Below are 20,066 nucleotides of genomic sequence, written 5' to 3'. Positions count from 1 at the left end.
GCAAAAAAAAAAAAAAAAAAAAACAATGTTGGTTCTGGGACTTCCCTGGTGGTGCAGTGGATAAGACTCCGTGCTCCCAGTGCAGGGGGCCCGGGTTCAATCTCCGTCAGGGAACTAGATCCCACATGCATGCCACAACTAAAAGTTCGCATGCCACAACTAAGGAGTCTGCGAGCTGCAACTAAGGCGCCCACCTGCAGCAATGAAGACCCAGCGCAACCAATAAATAATTTTTTTTTAAGTTTCAAAATCAATATTAAAAAAATGTTGGTTCTGCAGTTTGACAGACTCAGGATTTACATCCTAAGTCTTCCCCCTTTCTAACCATGAGACCTTGTAGAGTAATTTAATGTCCTTGATCCTCAGCTTCTCAACTGTATAATGGAAATAACAGTATCTTTCCTCATAATGAGATAATCCATGTTAATTAAAACTCTTAGCTCCGTACCTAACCTGAAGTGCTTAATAAATGTTAGCTATTATTTATTACTATTTTTTCATGACTTTCATCACAAAAATCCATCCTGCCCTAAAAACCCCTTTATCATTTAAGGATTTTGTCATGTTAACCCCTCCTGTTAAATAAACTCACTTTCCACTGCTCAAGAGTGTGGTAGCTAAATGTACAAGCTAGCTTTTGTTTTATAGCAAATCATCCCAAAATTAGTGGCTTAAAATAAACATTTTTTTCCCCTCATGATTCTTTGTGTTGGCTGGCCATCTAGGCCAACTCAGATATAGCTGGATGATACAGGATGGCTTCACTTATATGTCTGGTGACTGGTTCAGTATCAGCTGAGACTCAGCCATGATCTCAAGCAGGCTAACTCAGGCTTGTTTGTGTGGTAGTAGGAGTCCCAAGAGGAAGAGAGGGCAAGCTCTGATGACTAAGCTCCTCCCACCTGAGGACCCAGAGGATATTCTGTGCATGGCTTCACTAATCAATCCATTTTATGTCACTTGATTTCTCCTTGCCTTGTCGTTTGCAAGCACTTCTTACTCATGTTGTCCTCCTAGATTGAAGGTATCTTTAAATGTGACCTTTTATCTTGGCAAAGACAGGATACTGGGCAAAGAACTAAGGAAGAGAAATCTCCAGCTCCGATATGAGGGGGTCCCTGACTTGAAGTCCCTGAGGTCCCTGGATAACCAGCCTAACCCCTCTGGGACTCCGTCCTGCCTTGGCTCTGCCAGTTCTCTGACCTCGACTCCTCCCCAACCCAGGCAGAGCCTGAGCCTCCAATCTGTTGACAGCCCTACTCCACTGCCAACGCAAGCTCAGCTCTGCCACCTGTGACCGTGCCAGCCTGCCATTCTTCCTAGTCTGCCCCACCTCCATCTCAGCAGAGTCCCCTGACCCAGTGGGAATAGTTGATCCCCAGCTCCGAGCCTCTCCTTCCCTGCTGACTGAGCTCAGAGCTCCCACTGTGACGGTGGGTCAGGGCCAGCCCTGGGGATCCAGGGAGAGCAATTCCCCAGCAGTCAAATGGCCTGTGAGCTCACTAAATGCAAGCAGACAGAGACCCAGTGGGAGGAGCTGACGAGTGAAATGATCCTGCAAGCAGAGACCCATCCCTTTGTCTGGCCTGGATGAACTGCACAGGTTTGGCAAGTACGGAGCTAAGGTGCTCTCAGCAGCTCAGCCCTCTACCAGCAACACCATCCCGCACAGGCGCCTGTCTTCTGCCTGGAGGCCCAATGCCTTATCCAAAACCCTGTCTGGGAAGAACAGAAAAAGTCAGTGCATCCTCGGGGACAAGCTGCCCAGGCCCAGCCAGTCTACCTGCTCCAAACTGGCTCAGCTCCACAGCTGATGTGTGACCTGGGTGATTTCTGTTTCTGTGATCCACATGTGGTGCTCCAGGAAATTATATCTCTAACTATATTTACCAGATTTGGGGGGGCGGGGGCGTGAGGACAAAGTTACATATTTATATAAATCGAACTTATTCAAGTTAGGACATTTAACTCTCCTTATGTTCCACCTATAAAAATAACATGTGCTCATGATTAGAAAAAAATCCACAGCATACCGAAGAGAATAAAGTGAAAAGTTCCCTTCCCCAATAAGCCCCCAGAGAACATGCCCCCACCCCCAAGCAACCATTGTTAGCATACTTGTATTTATCCTTCTAGAAGTCTTCTACATATGTATAAACATGGATTTGTATAACCTCATTTGACATGTATGAACAGGACATTATAACACATACTTTACTATTTATGTTGTATTGGTGAGTTTTCTCACATGGCTACATGACTAAATCCTTTCAAAAGAATTTAGAGAATCCATGACTTAAAAGCATGCAATAACCCAAAAACCTATTTTATAAATAAGCTTTCTGGAACTCACAACACCTTTTCAGAGAAATAATGTTCTAAATCAGGGTCCATAAACGTCTTCTGTAAAGGGCCAGATGGTAAAATCTTCAGCTTTGCATGCCACATTCTGTCACTGGTTCAGCTTTGGGGACTGTTTGCTTTTGTTTACAATCTTTTAAAAATATAAAGACCAATCTTAGCTCCTAGGTGACACAAAAACAGGCTGTGGGCCAAACTTGGCCTTCAGACTATAGTCTGCTGAGCCCTGTTCTAAATAGCGGTTAGGTTCCCAGCTTAGTGCCCAGAAGCAAAATCCACCCAAAATGTTGCTAAGATACCAAATGAGTCAACATATTTTAAATGGCTTTGTAAACTATAACGTCTATACCACTGTGAAGAATTATTAGACTTCTTCAGTGTTTAGCATGTGGTGATTTTTAAAAACAAAATTAGTTAACACTGAATAAAAAAGTTTTAGACATCTTGAACTGCATGAAGAATTAGTGAAGAATCTGAATAGACTTCTCAAGTTATCTACAAGGTAGAAAAAGTAGGAAACCCTGCATTACATCCAACCCTACCGTTTTTGTCAGCACAACATAAACATACATTGACTCAAAGTTGATTGGTCTGTGTGGCTTGAGTTCGTAGGCCAAGTAGCACCCTCCATCAGAAAACAGAGAGGGTACTGCTGAGTTTTTGCCCCCCACCCCCTGCCATCACTGTGGGTACTGGAAAGGCTTTTCTTGTGCTTGTCACTCACAGTCACATGCACTGACCTAAACCTTGAGCCCTCTGTGAGTCCCACTTCCTGGAACCCACAGAGGCAGAGAGGGGGCACAGAGCAGATCAGAGAGGATGCTGGAGAGTCGTTTGGTGGCTACCCAGATGAGGAACCTTATTTTTAGCAATGACCAAAAACCCCTATTATATTTCATTGAGCTTTTTTAATCCTTACAACTTGCCTCTTCTCTGTCACAGAGGTAGAACTTACCTTAATAATTTCACATCATGATTAATTCTATTTTCTTATAAAAGAAATGTAAAAAAAAAAAGCTAAATAAATAAAAGAAATGCAGACTTACCCTGAAATATCTGGGCTGGAATCAGGAAAGAAGGTGAGAGGGAAAGGGTACTAAAGAGGATCGTGCGTGAGAAAGGGACTGAGCTGGGGACTGTGCGCATGGGCAGTGAAGGCAGTTCCTGGTACATGTGCAACCTCAGGAGGGAAAGCTGGGGGGGGGGGCAGGTGGCAAAATGTCAACTGGGTCCTTAAGGTGGGGCACTTTGTGACAGCTCCCTTAGTAAAACGTCCTATAACTTGCTAAAAGAAGTTCTTTTTAAAAAAAAAATTCTGTAATGATAATAAAACAAGACCTTCCATACATTGGATTTTAGGGACCCCTTGATTCTCCTGAGTCTGCTTGTCCAGCCAGGTAAGCCAGAGCAGAGTGACAGAGAAAGGGTGTTGATGATGACAGGCACAATAAAAAAATGACCTAAGTTACAGACCATGGAAGAGTTTAGAAAATACTTTCCCAAGCAGTATCCTTGTAAAAACAACTCTGTAAGGTCACGGAGGTGGAGATGGGCTCAGTGACTCGCCCATGGGCACACAGCAAGCACAGGGCAGAGCAGAAAGAGTGCTTGAATTTTCTGAGGCCAGCCTCAGTGCTCTCCACGTCTCCCATGCTGCTTCCCAGGAGGTTCCAAGCAGATCTAGTAGGAATGGACATCTCTGCCCTTATTCCTCTCCCTGTTCTTCGTTTAGTGATTAGATTTCCATCAGCATCACTCTAAGTGAAGCATCCTGTGCTTCTGAAGCATATGGAGCTGCTTCAAATAAAGCAGCATGGTTGGCTGAGCGTCTGCACCTGCACTGGGGGAGGCAGGAGCGCCAAGCTAAGAAGGGAGCCAACTCTGGGACCAGGCAGGTGGGCTGAAATGCTCGATGCTTGGCTGACCAGCTCTGTGAGACTGAACATGTCGCTTAACCTCTGGTCAATGTAGGGAGAGCATGTAACCCAGTGCCCAGGATGTGCTAAAAGTTCAGTAACTGATGCACATTTCATTATTACTGAGTCCTCATCTGCCTCCTTTGGGACTGTATCGTAAAAAGAAAACTACCAACAAGAGCTTGACAAACACATGGCTCATGGGTTTAGCTAATGAGTCTACCTGGTTGTGCACAGCCTCCGCATGCTGGAATAATCCATCCCCCTCCTTAAGCCAGGATACAATTTTAAAATGTAATAAATGGCACTCATCCTTCTAATCTCTTCCTATATGTGACTGACAAGTATCAGCGTTTCTTGTGGAAGTGACTGTTCTGGAAAGCTGGGGCAGGTGGGCCGAAAGCCAGAATTACCTAAACAGCTTGAACTCCTGGTGTTTATCTCCAAGCTAGTGAAAATAATCAGCTATCAGGGTTCTCCAATCAGGCACCAAAAACCAAAGGCTAAACTCTAAGGTGGATGTCATTTGTGTCCCTTTCTTTTGAAAAAGTTTCCAAGATGAAAAGGAATAGTAGATTTACTTCAAATGATTTCTCTTGCTGAGGGATGAAAGTTCGTAACCCAGAGATACAAATTTACTCACAATACGACACTTGCCTAGAGACAAAAGCTCACATGGGGGGCTCAAGGATTGAGGGTGGGGTGAGGCTCAAGAACACGTTATATGAGAAACAGCTGAAGAAAACATGGGAGCCTGATCAGCTTTACCCTATGTGGCCTGGCCAGAGGGTGGAGTTATCAGAGAACAGATCTGATCTCATATAAAGGAAGAACACTTTAATAATGAGCTACACAGGGCAGGCATGAAGGGTCATCACCGAGGGGATTAAGCAGGGGGAGAGGGCCAAACACTGGGTATAATGAAAAGACTGGTGAGCTGGCAGAGAACTAAGCTGGATTATATTTAGGATTTTAGTTTTAAAATCCTGAGAATGTATATTAAAACCCCAAACAACAGAACAGTCCTCTTGCTAGAAGGCCAGTTGGTATGGTCCTAATAGTTATTTTTTCCATATTAAATATCAACATTTTGTGCTTCAAGACCTGACTCAGTCTCAAAGTAATTTTAAGAGAAAAGAATTCAAAATCAAAATAAAGGGTGGATTGTACCAATGTCAACTTCCTAGTTTTAACATCATACCATAGTTATGTAAGATGTTACCATGGGAAGAAGCTAGGTAAAGGGTACACGGGACCTTTGCCCTATTTTTTGCAACTTCCTATGAATCTGTAATTATCTAGAAATAAAAAGCTTTTAAAAGTCCAATTAAATATACCTCCCCAAGAGGTTCTAAGTAAACTCAAATAAAACCCAGTTTGTTTCAGGAGTGCAGTGTCATCAGCCACAAATGACTGTGCAAGTATCCACAGGCAGCAGGGCTCATTTCAAAACCATGATCAAGCAGCTATTAAGATCTACAGTTGCGATTAGGAAAGCCTACGTCATGTTGACAGGTGCCTAATTTGGTTACACTGATCATAAATCTTCAGTTATCTGGGATCACATCTTTAAAGTCACCTATAGGCAATACATTCTTACAACTGCTTCCCGTGTGGTGCTTACACAGGAATCATGTATGGACTTAATTACTCTATCTAACTGTAATACAACAATGTGTTTGTGTCTTCCTCCACAACTATGACCTGCAACAAGAATTGCATCCTGTTCATCTCATTCTATCATCAAAACCTAACTCACAATAGTTCTCAGTAAACAGTCATAGAATAAATAAAAAATAAACCAGTAATTAAGTTATTTTCTTGGACTTCTCAGAGTGACTTTCTTTTCTGATACAAAGGCATCCAAAGAAACCTTAGAGTCTCTAATTTTGGAATCAGGATTAAATATTACACATACACGTGTGTGCATGTGTGCATGCGTGTGTGTGTGGCAAAGTCTCTGAAACACAGGGGCTTAATCTCTAAAGATCTTTATAACTACTTGGTTTTGATTTGTTAGTTTCTTAAGATATGACAACCCAGTTTGATTTAGAATAAAACAGAGAGGTCAGACTTTTTCAGACAAAAAAACCAACATGAATTGTTCAACACATCCCCCCAGCTTCTGCCCAGTTTTATCAAGTGCCAAGAAGAACTGACTTCTTTCAGAAAACACTGATAAAGCATCACCTTTGGATTCTTCAATATTAACTGATCAAAAACGATCATGATATGGCGATTTCTCCAAATTCTGTATCTCTTAGTTTATTAAAATACATGTTTTTCAAGTAAATATTCTGAACAACCCAAATCAATCAAAGCGGTGAGATCACAAAGTGTTGCTTCTTTCTGCAAAGAAGGCACATCATTAGGTTGTACAGAAAATCCAACAGCCATACCGAAGTTAATTAGGCTGTCTTAAAGACTCGATGGAGGCTACTCACGATCCCAGAGGCACCAAGGACTCCGCAGGGTCACTCATCTGAACAGGCCCAGAAGCCGGCTTGATCCTTAAGACCTCTGCAAAGCCATCACCAAACCAGCACGTGACATGTGCTATGTCTACTGTAAAGTAGAAAAGACGATCCTGGCAGAGTTTCCGTCGATATACAGACCGAGGGTCGGCTGACAGCACAGCCTCGATGGCACACCTTGCTTCCTCCGCTGACCGAAAATACTTAAATGAAGCCTGACCAATACCTGCAATAAGAAGAACACAACTTGGGGATTCCCCTGGCGGTCCAGTGGCGACGACTCCATGCTTTCACTGCTGAGGGCGAGGGTTCAATCCCTGGTCGGTGAACTAAGATCCCACAAGTTGTGTGGGACGCACCCCACTCCCCACACACAAAAAAACTGACCTTCCTCTTCCCATGAACTGTACACAGTGATTAAACAACTTTCATAAACAAAACTTTAAAAATAAAGAGATTGATTTAAAAATCAAATGTTCTGTTTAAACATAAAGCCTTAGGAAAGAATGAATAGAACAACCATCCAGGGGCAGGTGAAATCTGACATCTCCTTGGCAACTAACTGGCTACTTCTTACAGGAATCACCACACCCACTTTTTAATGGGCCTCTCCTTCACTCTGGACAGCTACTTGGAATCTGCGTGTGGGCTGGAAAAACCAGATAACAATGTTTGTTAACAACCATGTATTAGAGTAAACAGGCTCCAAGTTAAAAGCCCTGTGGCCTCTCTCTTCTGCAGTGAAGTGCAAGCCTCTAGTGCTGGGACTTTATGGGGACAATTTCTGTGCTAAGACACTCTTTCCTTCTCACTCCTGGGCTCTGTGACAGAGGTCGAGCTATCCATCACCCAGTAGGTAAAACAAGATGAGACACTTCTCTACTCAGATAGTGAAACAGATGAAAAAACTCGATCTACATAGGTACAGAGGAAGCACAATTTAGCTTCTGAATGCTGTTTGAGAACTCCCAAGAGCTACTGCCACATGCAAACAAGAGGCCCAATTCCTGGGCAGCAGCCGTTCTCAGTGAATACTTGACTGAGTGCCTGGCACTCACTGTGCTGAACAAACAGCTGTTGATTGAAAGCCATCAGATGATGATGTTGCCCAAGTATGATTTTATACTTCTACGTTTCTTTACAAGTCATAATCACAAATACTCTATATAAAACTGCCCTCAGGGCTTGCCTGTGGCGCAGTGGTTGAGAGTCAGCCTGCCGATGCAGGGGACACGGGTTCGTGCCCCGGTACGGGAAGATCCCACATGCCGCGGAGCGGCTGGGCCCGTGAGCCATGGCCACTGAGCCTGCGCGTCCGGAGCCTGTGCTCCGCAACGGGAGAGGCCTCAACAGTGAGAGACCTGAGTACCGAAAAAAAAACAAAAAAAAAACTGCCCTCAGAAATAGCAAGTTTGCCTAAACCTCCAAGTAAAAGCTCATCTCTCATTCAGAAACAAGAAATGGAAAGTACCTGGTTCACCTGAGCTGAGGTGCTCAAGGTCCATCTCCGCGTGAGGAGTAAACCGGACTCCCAAGGTGGCCACAGGAGCCTCTCTCACCCAGGTGGGGACCGCACTGCGGTGGGCTGCACCAGCCGCCCTGGAAGGGCAGGGAGGAGCCTCGGGCGGCATCTCCATGCTGTGTCCTTGTGCGACCGCCACTGCTTCCCCTCTCCCCAGCCTGCTGTCTGCTTGTTCCTCTGGAAAGCTCTTCTCCAGGCAACATGGGCCACTTTGCTCTTCTGCTGTCCTAGGACTCGGACCACTTCCTGATTCTTCACCCAAATCTGCTGCTCTCTCCCTGGGCTCAGGTGAGCTTTGCTGGATTTTTGCTGAGTTGTCGTGTTTTGCGTTGTTTTCTCCCGAAGTTCTATCTTCGGGACATTTAGGTTTCTCCTTAGTACAACTGTAGAGCTCCGGTTCCTCGTACCCTGAGAGCTGTTGCTGGTCACAGCTATCAGTCTTGCCGTCACACTGGGACACGGTTTTTGGTTTATATTGGTTATTCTGTAAATTAAAGTCCCCTAAAGGCTCAATCAAATTTTGTGGCGAGTCATAATCAGCTATGTAGGGCTTTATGTCTAGTACAGGTGTGCCATGAATCATGTCAATTCCAGAAAGGTATATGGCTCCACCTATAATGTGAAAAACATCCTCTTAGAAATATTAACAATGAAGAACAGTGCAAACAACTGGAGAATCAACAATGTCTGCTTAAATCCCACCAAGCCTACTCACAATTCTCTTACGCACCAGACCCTCTTATACCTGGTGCCAACATACAGTTTTCTTTCTACCTAGAAACCCATTCTCTTCTTTATCTGTCAAACTCCTACTTGCTCTTCAAGGCTCTCACGAAACACCTCCTTTACAGAGCCTTTCTGGCTCTTCCAGACATAAGCATTCTTTCCTCTGAGTTCCGCAGAGGTACCTGTGCCCGAACCTCTCCTGGAGCCCTTGTCACATGGTCTAGCAATGACCTGCTTAGAGTCTCTCCCTCTAGACAGTAAGTAGGTCCTCGAGCACTAGGTGGGGCCATCTCACCTTTGCATCACTGGGGGCTTCTAACTCTGTTCCAGACACATCAGAATCCTCAATATATCTCTGTGGGACTGATGATGGTTTCCAATGTGTCAAACAGAGTCTAAGGTGGCCCCATGATGTCACCTCCTGGTATATAATCCCCTCTTCTTGAGTATGACTTGATATCACTTCAGTGACTACGTTATGTTATCTAAGACTCCTGTGTTTGCTGGCAGATTCACTTGAGAGACTCTCCCCATGGGCTTGAAGAAGCAAGCAGCCTTGCTGGGAAAGCCTGTGTGGCAAGGCACTGCGAGAGGTCTCTAGGCGCTGGGGGCCACCTCTAGGAGCTGGGAGCAGCCACCAGCCAACAACCAGCAAGAGGCCAGGACCCTCAGAACCACAACTGCAAGGAAGTGAATTCTGCCTATGACCAGAGTGGGCTTGGAAATGGATTCTTCTACAGTCAAACCTCCAGAAAAGAACTCACTCCACTTCACTGCAGCTTGGAGAGACTCTTAAGTTAGGACCCAGCTAAGCTGTGCCCATACTCCTAACCTATAGGAACATTGTAATGTTTTAAACACATGATAAATGTGTGCTGTTTAAACTGATAGTGCATGGTAATTTGTTACACAGCAACAGGAATCTAATACTTCACTGAATAATTAAACAGGGCACTTCCCTGTGGCACAGTGGTTAAGAACCCACCTGCCAATGCAGGGGACACGGGTTTGATCCCTGGTCCAGGAAGATCTCACATGCTGCTGAGCAACTAAGTCTGTGTGCCACAACTACTGAGCCTACACTCTAGAACCCATGAGCCATAACTACTGAGCCCATGCTCCACAACTACTGAAGCCCACGTGCCCTAGAGCCCATATGCCACAACTATTGAGCCCACACGCCACAACTACTGAAGCCCACACACTCTAGAGCCCACGTGCTGCAACTACTGAAGCCCGCGTGCCTAGAGCCCATGCTCCACAACACGAGAGGCAATGAGAAACCCCGCTAACCACAACTACAGAAAGCCCGCGCACAGCAACAAAGACCCAATGCAGCCAAAATAAAATAAACAGAACATAAGTCACCATTACCAAATATTAAGGAAAGCTTAATTGTTGTCCCACTTATACAGCTGCTGTTCAGTTCCTTCTACTGGGGCAAAGTCTACTAACTTGATCCTTGGAAAACTGACCCAGTGAGAATCAAAAACTGCATGTGATCACATTTGATCCTATCTCCATTTGAGAAAAACATGACTAACAAAGGACTCTGATTTCTAAAACATGCTTATTGTAAATGAACCTGGAACTTTGGAAAGAAGATTTTGGACTTTCTAATGATAGATTATGCCTAATAATGTCTGTAAAAGAAGGAAAAGCACTGGGGCACAGGTGAGAGTTCGTGGGATTTGAAGTCAGACAACCCCCTGGCTGGATGCTATTGGGTAAATTATCAAACATCAAAGAACCTCAGTGCCCTCATCCATAACATGGAGACTGCTACCTTATCAAGCCCAGGAGCCACTGTGAGATACCATACATGAACACTCTTTATAAACTGCAAAGCACCACACAAACACTAGTCATCCTCATAACACTTATTTATAAGAGTGTCTACAGCGCTACTGTGTTTGCCTTTCACCTTTCTGATTTGATCTTCCCCATTAGAATGCTAAGATCCTCTGTAGGGCTGGGATTTTTATCTAATCTGCTTGCCACTATATCCCCAGCACCTAGAACAATGGTTAGCACATATTCAGTGCTCAGAAAATATGTGTGGGTTGCACGAACGATCATAAAACGTTCCAGTACTGTTACCCAAGTTGTGTGTTACCCAGCACACCCAAATGTGCTGATCAGGTCCAAGGGATTCAAGAATGGGAGGCTTTCAGAAATGAACGGCTCAGTAACGTGTTTATATATGAACACGTAGTTAAATCTAATCTGGTATTCTACACAGGTTCTCCCACAATCTGACAAATGTTCAACCTATGGTGCATTCATCCCAGACCCTCTGCCTCACATCACAGTGGACAGTGGCACTGCAGCCACAATGCACATTCATTTCCTCAGGGCTGCAAGGAAGAAATGATCCACCACACTGCAGTCAGATGTGCTGACCATATATGCATGTGCAACCAGTTACTGTGCGTTAAATTTTGAGAGTGTCCAGTTATTTTTATTTTATTTATTTTTTTTATTGATTAATTTTAAATTATTCTTATTTTTTTAAACCCCACATTTGTTTATTTATTTATTTATTTGGCTGTGTTGGGTCTTCGTTTCTGTGCAAGGGCTTTCTCTAGTTGTGGCAAGCGGGGGCCACTCTTCATCGCCGTGCGCGGGCCTCTCACTATCGCGGCCTCTCTTGTTGCGGAGCACAGGCTTCAGATGCGCAGGCTCAGTAGTTGTGGCTCAGGGGCCCAGTTGCTCCGCGGCATGTGGGATCTTCCCAGACCAGGGCTCGAACCCACGTCCCCTGCATTAGCAGGCAGATTCTCAACCACTGCGCCACCAGGGAAGCCCAAGAGTGTCCAGTTATTTTTAGATCATTTTATATTTACTGCATTCCAAGTCAGAAAAAGTTTGGTTACTAACTTACTGATTATAAAATCTTAAGAGTTACTTTTAAATAATTTAATAACTTCTGATAAATATAATGACATAAACTAACTCTGAGCATCCTATGAGAGCTTATTCCAAAGTGTTTCAATGCTGACATTCTTTTAATCGTTTCATTTTCTTCAATGTCTGGTGGTTCACAGGGGCTAACACCATTGGTACTTGTCTCAATAACAGCCAGTGCTGAATACTATGTTGATTTTATAAGACTTCTTTTGGTTAAGGAAAAAGTGGTAAAAGTACAAACCTTCTACCTTTTCCAGTTTGGCTAGGGTCAGTCCTATCGCATTGGGACGATGTGGGCTCCTTGTAGAGAAAACGCCAGTCTTCACACCATTCAGCCTAGGAGGCTGCACTTTTGCCTTACAGCTCAAATGGCCATTTTTGTGAAAAACAAACAAAATCCTATTGAAAATAAACCAAACCACTGAGTAAGAAAAGAACACAGTCAATCTATCATAATGATTTGAGGGAGAAAAAAAACCTTAATCCCCACAAATTAAAACATAAAGAATGCTTCTAATGGTACTAAAATGTAATCAGTGGGGGAAAAAAGAGTAATATCATTCCCGTTTTTTGAAAGAAGACAGTCTTATCTCTATATCCACTGCCCGTAACACAATGACTGGCACATGCTAGGACCTTAACAGGCTTTTGTCAAGTACCTGAATAAACAATACTTCATGGGTCTAGAGCAGGGTCCACAAACTTTTTCTGTAAAGGACCAGGTGGTAAATATTTTAGGGTTTGCAGGTCAACGAGTCTCTGCTATAAATAATTCAACTCTGCTGTTGTAACACAAAAGTAGCCACAGCCAACACATAAATGAATGCACGTGGTTATGTTCCCATAAACTTACTTACAAACACAGAAGATGCAATGGGTTTGGTCCACAGGCCATAGCTTGCTGACCCATGGTCTAGAGGACAGAATAATGACCCATGGACAGAATCGAGAAGGTCTACAGATTTCAGCTCAACAGAAGTCATTCAACAAAACTGGAACCAACTGCAGATGGAATGTGCCCCTCAGTGGATCCCAAGCTTCCCCGAGGGTGTCCAAGTTATGAAGAAAATCACATGCATGAATATAGTACAAAAATCCCATGCAATAGACAAGAGTGGTCTGGATGGCAGTCTCCAGGGTTGCCTCCAACTGGAGTACTTTACTCAAGGGCAAGTTATGGTCCAAAGTACCATTTCTAACTATAAAACAACTTACCAAACATGAGAAAACTGTTCTAAGCCCATCAAGGAATGTTCAGGATTATTAAAGATACTTTTTCTAATCCTCAAACAAGCCCGTGAATGGCTACAAATGGATGGCTGCCTTGGAGTACCATTCTTGGCTGAGAAACAGGATTCCAAGTAACCAATTGGCTCAGTTAAAAGATTCCCTACAGAAGAAAATTAGATAAGAAATCATTAATGAAAAGGTCAAGCAAAGATGTAGGAAGACATGTTTTCTTTAATGCATCGATTTCATAGTTTTAAAATCTATTAGGTGTTATGCAACTATAAAATAAGATTCTTATAGCATTCAAAAATACATATAAATATCCTTATCATTACATATATCACTGTTATCAATACATCCCTTTAGATAATAAACTGGAAAGAGTATTGGTCTAAGAAAGAAAGAATGAAAGGAAAAATTCATTTTTAGAAGACCTACTATGACTATAATTCAAATTCTATGCAACCATTACTATGTTATGTGACCTTGGTTAGGGCTAAGAGGGTATTTCAAACAGAGGGAATAAGCTGCACAAAGTTAAATGGGAAATTTTATAGCATAAGCAGGGAACAAGCCATTTTGATTGGCTGGAGTGTGAAAATACAAGGCAAAGAATAATGAAAGATAAGGAGACAGAGACTGTATATAGGTAAAAATGCTTTCAATTGAAAACAACAGAACACACGAAAAAAACTAGTTTAATTAAGCAATAAAGGGAGTGTATGGGATCACAGTACTAAAATATCTAGAGGCAGTATAGATTTCAGGTTAGGCTTGCTCCAGCAGCTCTCTGCCCCACTAGAATGTAAACTCCATGTGGGCAGGAGTTTTTCTGTCTTACTGACTGCTACGTTCTCATTGTCTAGTACTTGCCTACAAGAGGATAGGTACTTTAAAAATTCATGCTACATGGAGAAAAGGATTATGTAAGTCTAAACTGATTAAAATGGAAAGTGAAAAAGTGAAAGAATATGTGTAACATAATCCTATTTATGAAAATTTAATGTATTTACCTAACTAAACATGCACATATGTATGTTGAGAAAGCTATCTAGAAGGATATTCACCAAAATTTTAACATTGGTTAAAACTGGTGGAGACTTTAAATTTTGTTCTTTTCTGTTTAGGCTGGTTGTAATCCCTCTGATATTGGTATCATTGCACCATACAGGCAACAGTAAAAAGTCATCAATAATTTATTGGCACATTCTTCTATTGGGATGGTCGAAGTTAATTCAGTAGACAAATATCAAGGAAGAGACAAAAGTATCATTCTAGTATCTTTTGTTAGAAGTAATAAAGATGGAACTGTGAGTTAAAAAAAAAAAAACTGGTGGAGGGATTGTTGGATTATTTTTATATTTAACTCTGTAATTTCTATAATATTTGAAAATTTTACAATACTCACAAATCATTTTTAAAATGTTTTAAACCAGTAACTCAAAAGAAGAAAAAACTGGCCAGGCAACATCAATATAGGTTTAAAGTAGAAGGCATCTGCAACTAGCATTTTGAATTTATAGATAACTTTTTTTTCACATTTCATGAAGGCTGTATTAGCTTCTTTTAAGAGATGATATAAAGACATTCTAGAACCTCATTTTATTTCCAGTTTCCATTAAATCTATCCTATCAGCACAGGTGGGCAGTGAGACTATAGGCCTGTCCTTCATAGCCTTTCGTGACTTTTCACTTATAAAAACTAAATTACGTGATACATATAAAATATTACATGCAACATATATATAATAAAGCATAATGTTAAAATGAAATCCTGTGTACCACCACCCAGCCCAAAAACTAGTGCTTTACCAACAACTTGCCTCTTTTTATGTTGCCTCTCTCCCTACCTTTCCCCTGAATGTGCCTGAACAAGAGCCTGAATGTGGTCTTTATCATTCATTTCTTTTCTTAAATATGATTTTATCACATGCATATGCATGCTTAAATAACGTTTCATTTATTTTGTCTTTGAGTTCTATAAAAACTGGTATTTTCTCAGACTTGCTTTCTCTCTCTCAATATTATGATTCTAAGATCCATCAACACTGCGTACGTTTTTGATGACTTTAAATTTTTTTCCAACTACATTTACAGGCACTCTTTTTTTTAAACCTTCACCTATGCTCTGTGGAATTGATACAGTAAACATCTTAAAGATGAAGGAACTGAAGTCAAACGATTCTCTGGTGTTCATAAAAATATCATGAAGAAAAATGGCCAAAAAGTGCTCCTACCCTAGTCAGTTATGTTCTGTTTTATTTAACAAACACTTTCCAAGTGTCTACAATTGCCAGACATTGTGCTAAGTTTGGGGGAAAAAATACAAAACAAGAACTCTTATCACAGTGGAGTTAACAGTTGATTGAGAGAAACTCACAATATGCTTCAATATCATGGGAAATGTCTTATCTGTAGTAATGATCAAAGACTTTTGTGTCTGACTATCTGCTTGGGGGTCTACAAGTTTATAACTAACTTGAGCTATCACTTCATTGAATCAGTCTATACCTGTTTTTCACAGGCTATACATATGCTATGATAAATATAAGTTGTAACCAATTAGATTTATTCCAACCCTGTTTGTTCACCTCTATAAGAACATAAGCAAGATAATACTGGGTAAGCAATGAACTGAACGAGCTACATTGGAAGGAGTCCCTCAGCTACGTCACTCTCAAATGTTTGGGACCACTCTCAACATATCAACTATCCATCTAATAAACGTCGGAACTTAACCATATTCTAATATGTCTGGAACTTATTTATTCTCTGTGCCCCGGTTCTTGGGATATTAAATGCTATGAAATGTAAATGCTCAATAATTTCCAAATATAAATTCTGCTTGAATGCTCTCCTTGAAGTGGAGGCCTGAGAACGTCCACCCAAGGGAATTCTGATCTTCTTCCTCTTGCCTCATATCTCAAAAAACAAACAAAAAGAAAACATTAAGCACCTACCATTTGATAAGCACTGTGCTGAGTGCCTGGCAACAGGCATAAACAAGAACCAGTTCTCACCATCAAGGTGTGCAGTACATTGACAGAGTGGACAAGTACATCAACAATTAAATCAAACTGCCTTACATACATGCAGAATAGGGAGAGCACAGGTATGCCAGAGTAGTACTGGCATGAGAACCACATGGAAAGAGGGAGAAGTTTCCCTGGGGCCTATGGCTGGTATGAAAAGAGAAAAATGACAAAAACAACACAGGGCCGTAACACTAGCTGTGTGATCTTGGGCAAAACTGCTTACCTCTCTAAATCCAGTTTTCTCAGCTATAAAACAAGGATAATCATCCTATCTTGGAAAGATGACTAAAATATGTAAAGTACCTAGTACAGCAGAAGGTGCTCAGCAAGGAGAGATTTTTAAAGCCCTTACACAGGCTTTTCCCTCAATTTAACAATATTACAACTGTACTAACCATATAATTTTAAAAACCCAACAAATTATTAACGCAGAGGCTTTCTGTACACAAGTCTTATCAACAAGTCTTGTGCAGACAGAAATGTCCAGGTCCTTTTCACCTCTTGCCCGGACTATTAAATTACCCTTGTTATAATTTGTCTTCCCTCTGCCAGTCCCTCCCCTCCTCAAAACACACTACACCAGTCCTCCAGATTCTGAGTTCCTTATGTCTCGCTACTCTCTAAACTTTTTGTGTCCCACTATTAACAGATGTCATATTTCTTTTTTTTAATTTTTATTATTTATTTATTTATTTATTTTTGGCTGGGTTGGGTCTTCGTTGCTGCGCACAGGCTTTTCTCTAGCTGCGGCGAGTGGGGGCTACTCTTCCTTGTGTTTGTTTATTTATTTATTTATTATTTGGCTGTGCTGGGTCTTAGTTGTGGCATGTGGGATCTTTGTTGCCACATGCGGGATCTTTGTTGCCACGTGCGGGATCTTAGTCGCGGCATGCATGTGGGATCTAGTTCCCTGGCCAGGGACCGAACCCTGGCCCCCTGCACTGGGACCACAGAGTCTTAACCAATGGGCCACCAGGGAAGTCCCCCAACCAACACTTCTGACTTACAGCTCCCGGACCCTATGCTCTGTAGACCTCTGAGCCCTGCTCTTTCCTGCCTGTCAAAACATCAGAACTGGGGCTTCCCTGGTGGCTCAGTGATTAAGAATCTGCCTGCCAATGCAGGGGCATGGGCTCCAGCCCTGGTCCGGGAAGATCCCACATGCCGCAGAGCAACTAAGCCCATGTGCCACAAATACTGAGCCTGCATGACACAACTACTGAAGCCCATGTGCCTAGAGCCTGTGCTCTGCAACAAGAGAAGCCATCACAATGAGAAGTCCACGCACCGCAACAAAGAGTAGCCCACTCGCCACAACTAGAGAAAGCCCACGTGCAACAATGAAGACCCAAAGCAGCCCAAAATATAAATAATTAATTTTAAAAAAAACTATCAGACCTATAATCTGGCAGTATGCAACATTTTTTTTTTAACAGGCACAACCGTTGACCACATAACAATACCTTTTAGAAATTCAAGTTAAACATTTAGAACATACACAAAGATTTTAGTTTCAAAACTTTCATTTAGAACAATGAAAACCAGCAATAACCTAAATGCCCAACAATAGGGAACTGGTTAAATAAGAGCACATCTATAAAACAAAATAGTGTGCAACTTCTCAAAATTAACATTATTAATTGCCATGGAAAGATTTTCATGAACCTTAAGTTTTGTTTTGTTTTTAATAAATGTAGAGCTGGGATTCAAATCAAAGTTTTGTTTTATTTTTTTTAATTTATTTAGTTAATTTTGGCTGCTTTGGGTCTTCGCTGCTGTGAGCGGGGGCAACTCTTCATTGCGGCGCACAGGCTTCTCACTGCGGTGGCTTCTCTTGCTGCGGAGCATGGGCTCTAGGCGCGAGGGCTTCAGTCGTTGTGGTTCGCAGGCTCTAGAGTGCAGGCTCAGTAGTTGTGGTGCACGGGCTTAGTTGCTCTGCAACATGTAGGAATCTTCCAGGACCAGGGCTTGAGCCCGTGTCCCCTGCACTGGCAGGTGGATTCTTAACTACTGCGCCACCAGGGAAGTCCTCAAGTTTTTTTTGAAGTTATGAAACAATGGTGTCGCATATCACCTCATGTTTCTAGTATGTAGGCACTGAAACTATTATGGAAAGTAGACACCAAGAGATTAACAGTGGTTTTCTCTGGGTAATGGCCGACTACTTTCATCTTTTTTTCCATTTGCTTCCTCGGATTTCTAAAGTTAATATATTCTGCCCTAAAAATAGGGGTGAAAATAAAGAGAAACAAACTCAGGCCATCTTTCAATGCCCAGTTTAAAACTATTTCCTACACTTCCTGCAGCACAGGTTGCTTCTCTCTTGTGGCATTAATCCCGAATCGGCAGAACACCTGCTGTATATATCCTGTCTCTCATTTATGGGTGAGAACTCCCCAAGACAAAGGCCGCTACACTGCACGTGACTGTTCTGCCAAGACCAGGCCACCTTAGCTACCAAGAACAGAACAGGAGAGATGATGTCATCCCGCTCGCCTAAGACACATCACGTGGTCTCCTAAGCACATGACCCGTGCCTTCCAATAATCAGGAAAAACGACCCACGTCCATTCTAGGTCTCACATTTGCCGTCCCTCACTGCAGTGAAGTCGGCTCCCTGCACTTAGGGCTCTTCGGAGTGCGGAACCTTCAGCCTCTTAGAAGTTACCTGTCTCCAGAGCCGGCTTCACGCACCCGCAAGAGGTCGCTGTGGGTCGAGGGCCGGGCTCCTCCAAGTCGCGCATGGCTAGTGGTCTCACAGGTGCCCACCCAACGCGTTCAAGCCTTCTGCTTCCGGTCTCCAGGCATGGCGCCTGCGCAGTGCGGGAGAAGTGCGGCGCGCCGCGGGCGCCGGAGGCCACCGCTAGGTGGCGATTAGGGCCTGGATCCCTCCGTCCGCTTCTGAACGTGTGTCTGCTGTATCGCGCGGACCCCTTGCAGTTGCCCGCCTATTCAGGGCAGTCAGAAGCTCCAAGTTACCACCCTTTCCAAGGGGGGCACGTCGATGAAGATTTATGCATAAAGATGTCTCTCTCGAAATAATAAGCAACCTACATATCCAGTGCATGACGCTAATTTTTAAATAAAAAGAATATGTATATACAATTAGCACATAGCAAGATGATCGGATGTTATTAAACGTTAATTCTTCTTGAATGGTGGGAATACACAGATGGTCATTTATACTTCTCTGTATGCTCCCATTTTTCCACAAGAAAAACGTTGTTTTGTCAGAAAGGAACCCCAAGTAAACCTTATTTCAAATCTAATGGATGGGTAGCCCCACACCAAATTAACGGGCAAGAAGTGGGGACTGTTCCTGTGCTCCATACCTCACGAGAAATGAAGCGAGAATGAAACTGAGTCAACATGCCATACACATTGAGGGGATTGTAATCGTTGTTTCTGGGCAGCTCTAAAAAGTTGAGGGCCAACAAGAGTCAGTTTTCATCCCATGCGATGACCAGTTATCCCTGCACCGCTAGCCTTGCCTTTTATCCACTTACTTGTAATGTCATCTCTCACCTGTGTATTTATCAAGTTCCTCTGTACATATAATTCTACTTCTGAGCATTTTATCCTGTTACTTCATGGGGAGAGGGGGGACATACTGCCTGCAAAATAAATTATTCAAAACCGTAAAACACAGATTGAAACGATTCAACAACCATGGAAAGCTGTTCCTAAACCTGTTCATTTGTCATGAACTAACAGACCACTAGCAGAAAGTAACCATCAGAAGGAGCCAAAGATTTAAAGAGAAGATTATGGGTTTTTGTTTTTTGTTTTGACATTTTGCAAAACTCAGCAAACATTTTAATTTATACATGAGAAAAGGAAGTGTTCAAAAGGGTATGCATTTCAAGTTATTGCAGGTTATTTGTGAGAGAAT

General features: G+C 42.6%; 1 protein-coding gene across 1 annotated transcript; it reads right to left on the bottom strand.

Moving 5' to 3' along the window:
* Positions 1 to 6,266: 6,266 nt before the first annotated feature.
* TRMO (tRNA methyltransferase O) lies at positions 6,267 to 18,990 on the bottom strand. The gene is made up of 5 exons (XM_007461660.1): positions 18,843 to 18,990; positions 13,125 to 13,299; positions 12,151 to 12,308; positions 8,223 to 8,885; positions 6,267 to 6,977 (listed from the first exon to the last, which is right to left on the bottom strand). The coding sequence occupies exons 1-5, from the start codon at positions 18,916 to 18,918 to the stop codon at positions 6,718 to 6,720; spliced, it is 1,332 nt and encodes a 443-aa protein (XP_007461722.1). The 5' UTR covers positions 18,919 to 18,990; the 3' UTR covers positions 6,267 to 6,717.
* Between the last annotated feature and the right edge of the window lie 1,076 nt (positions 18,991 to 20,066).

Source organism: Lipotes vexillifer, unplaced genomic scaffold (assembly GCF_000442215.2).
Source record: "Lipotes vexillifer unplaced genomic scaffold, Lipotes_vexillifer_v1.1 scaffold809, whole genome shotgun sequence".
In the NCBI taxonomy this organism is placed as follows: domain Eukaryota; kingdom Metazoa; phylum Chordata; class Mammalia; order Artiodactyla; family Lipotidae; genus Lipotes; species Lipotes vexillifer.
This window is presented reverse-complemented; position numbering and strand designations above follow the sequence as displayed.

Coding starts and splice junctions, on each gene's coding strand:
- TRMO (XM_007461660.1), bottom strand. CDS start 18,918: ATGCGCGACTTGGAGGAGCCCGGCCCTCGACCCACAGCGACCTCTTGC. Junction 13,300..18,842: donor GAAGCCGGCTCTGGAGACAG/GTAACTTCTAAG, acceptor TTTCTTCTGTAG/GGAATCTTTTAACTGAGCCA. Junction 6,978..8,222: donor CCTCAGCTCAGGTGAACCAG/GTACTTTCCATT, acceptor TTCTTATTGCAG/GTATTGGTCAGGCTTCATTT.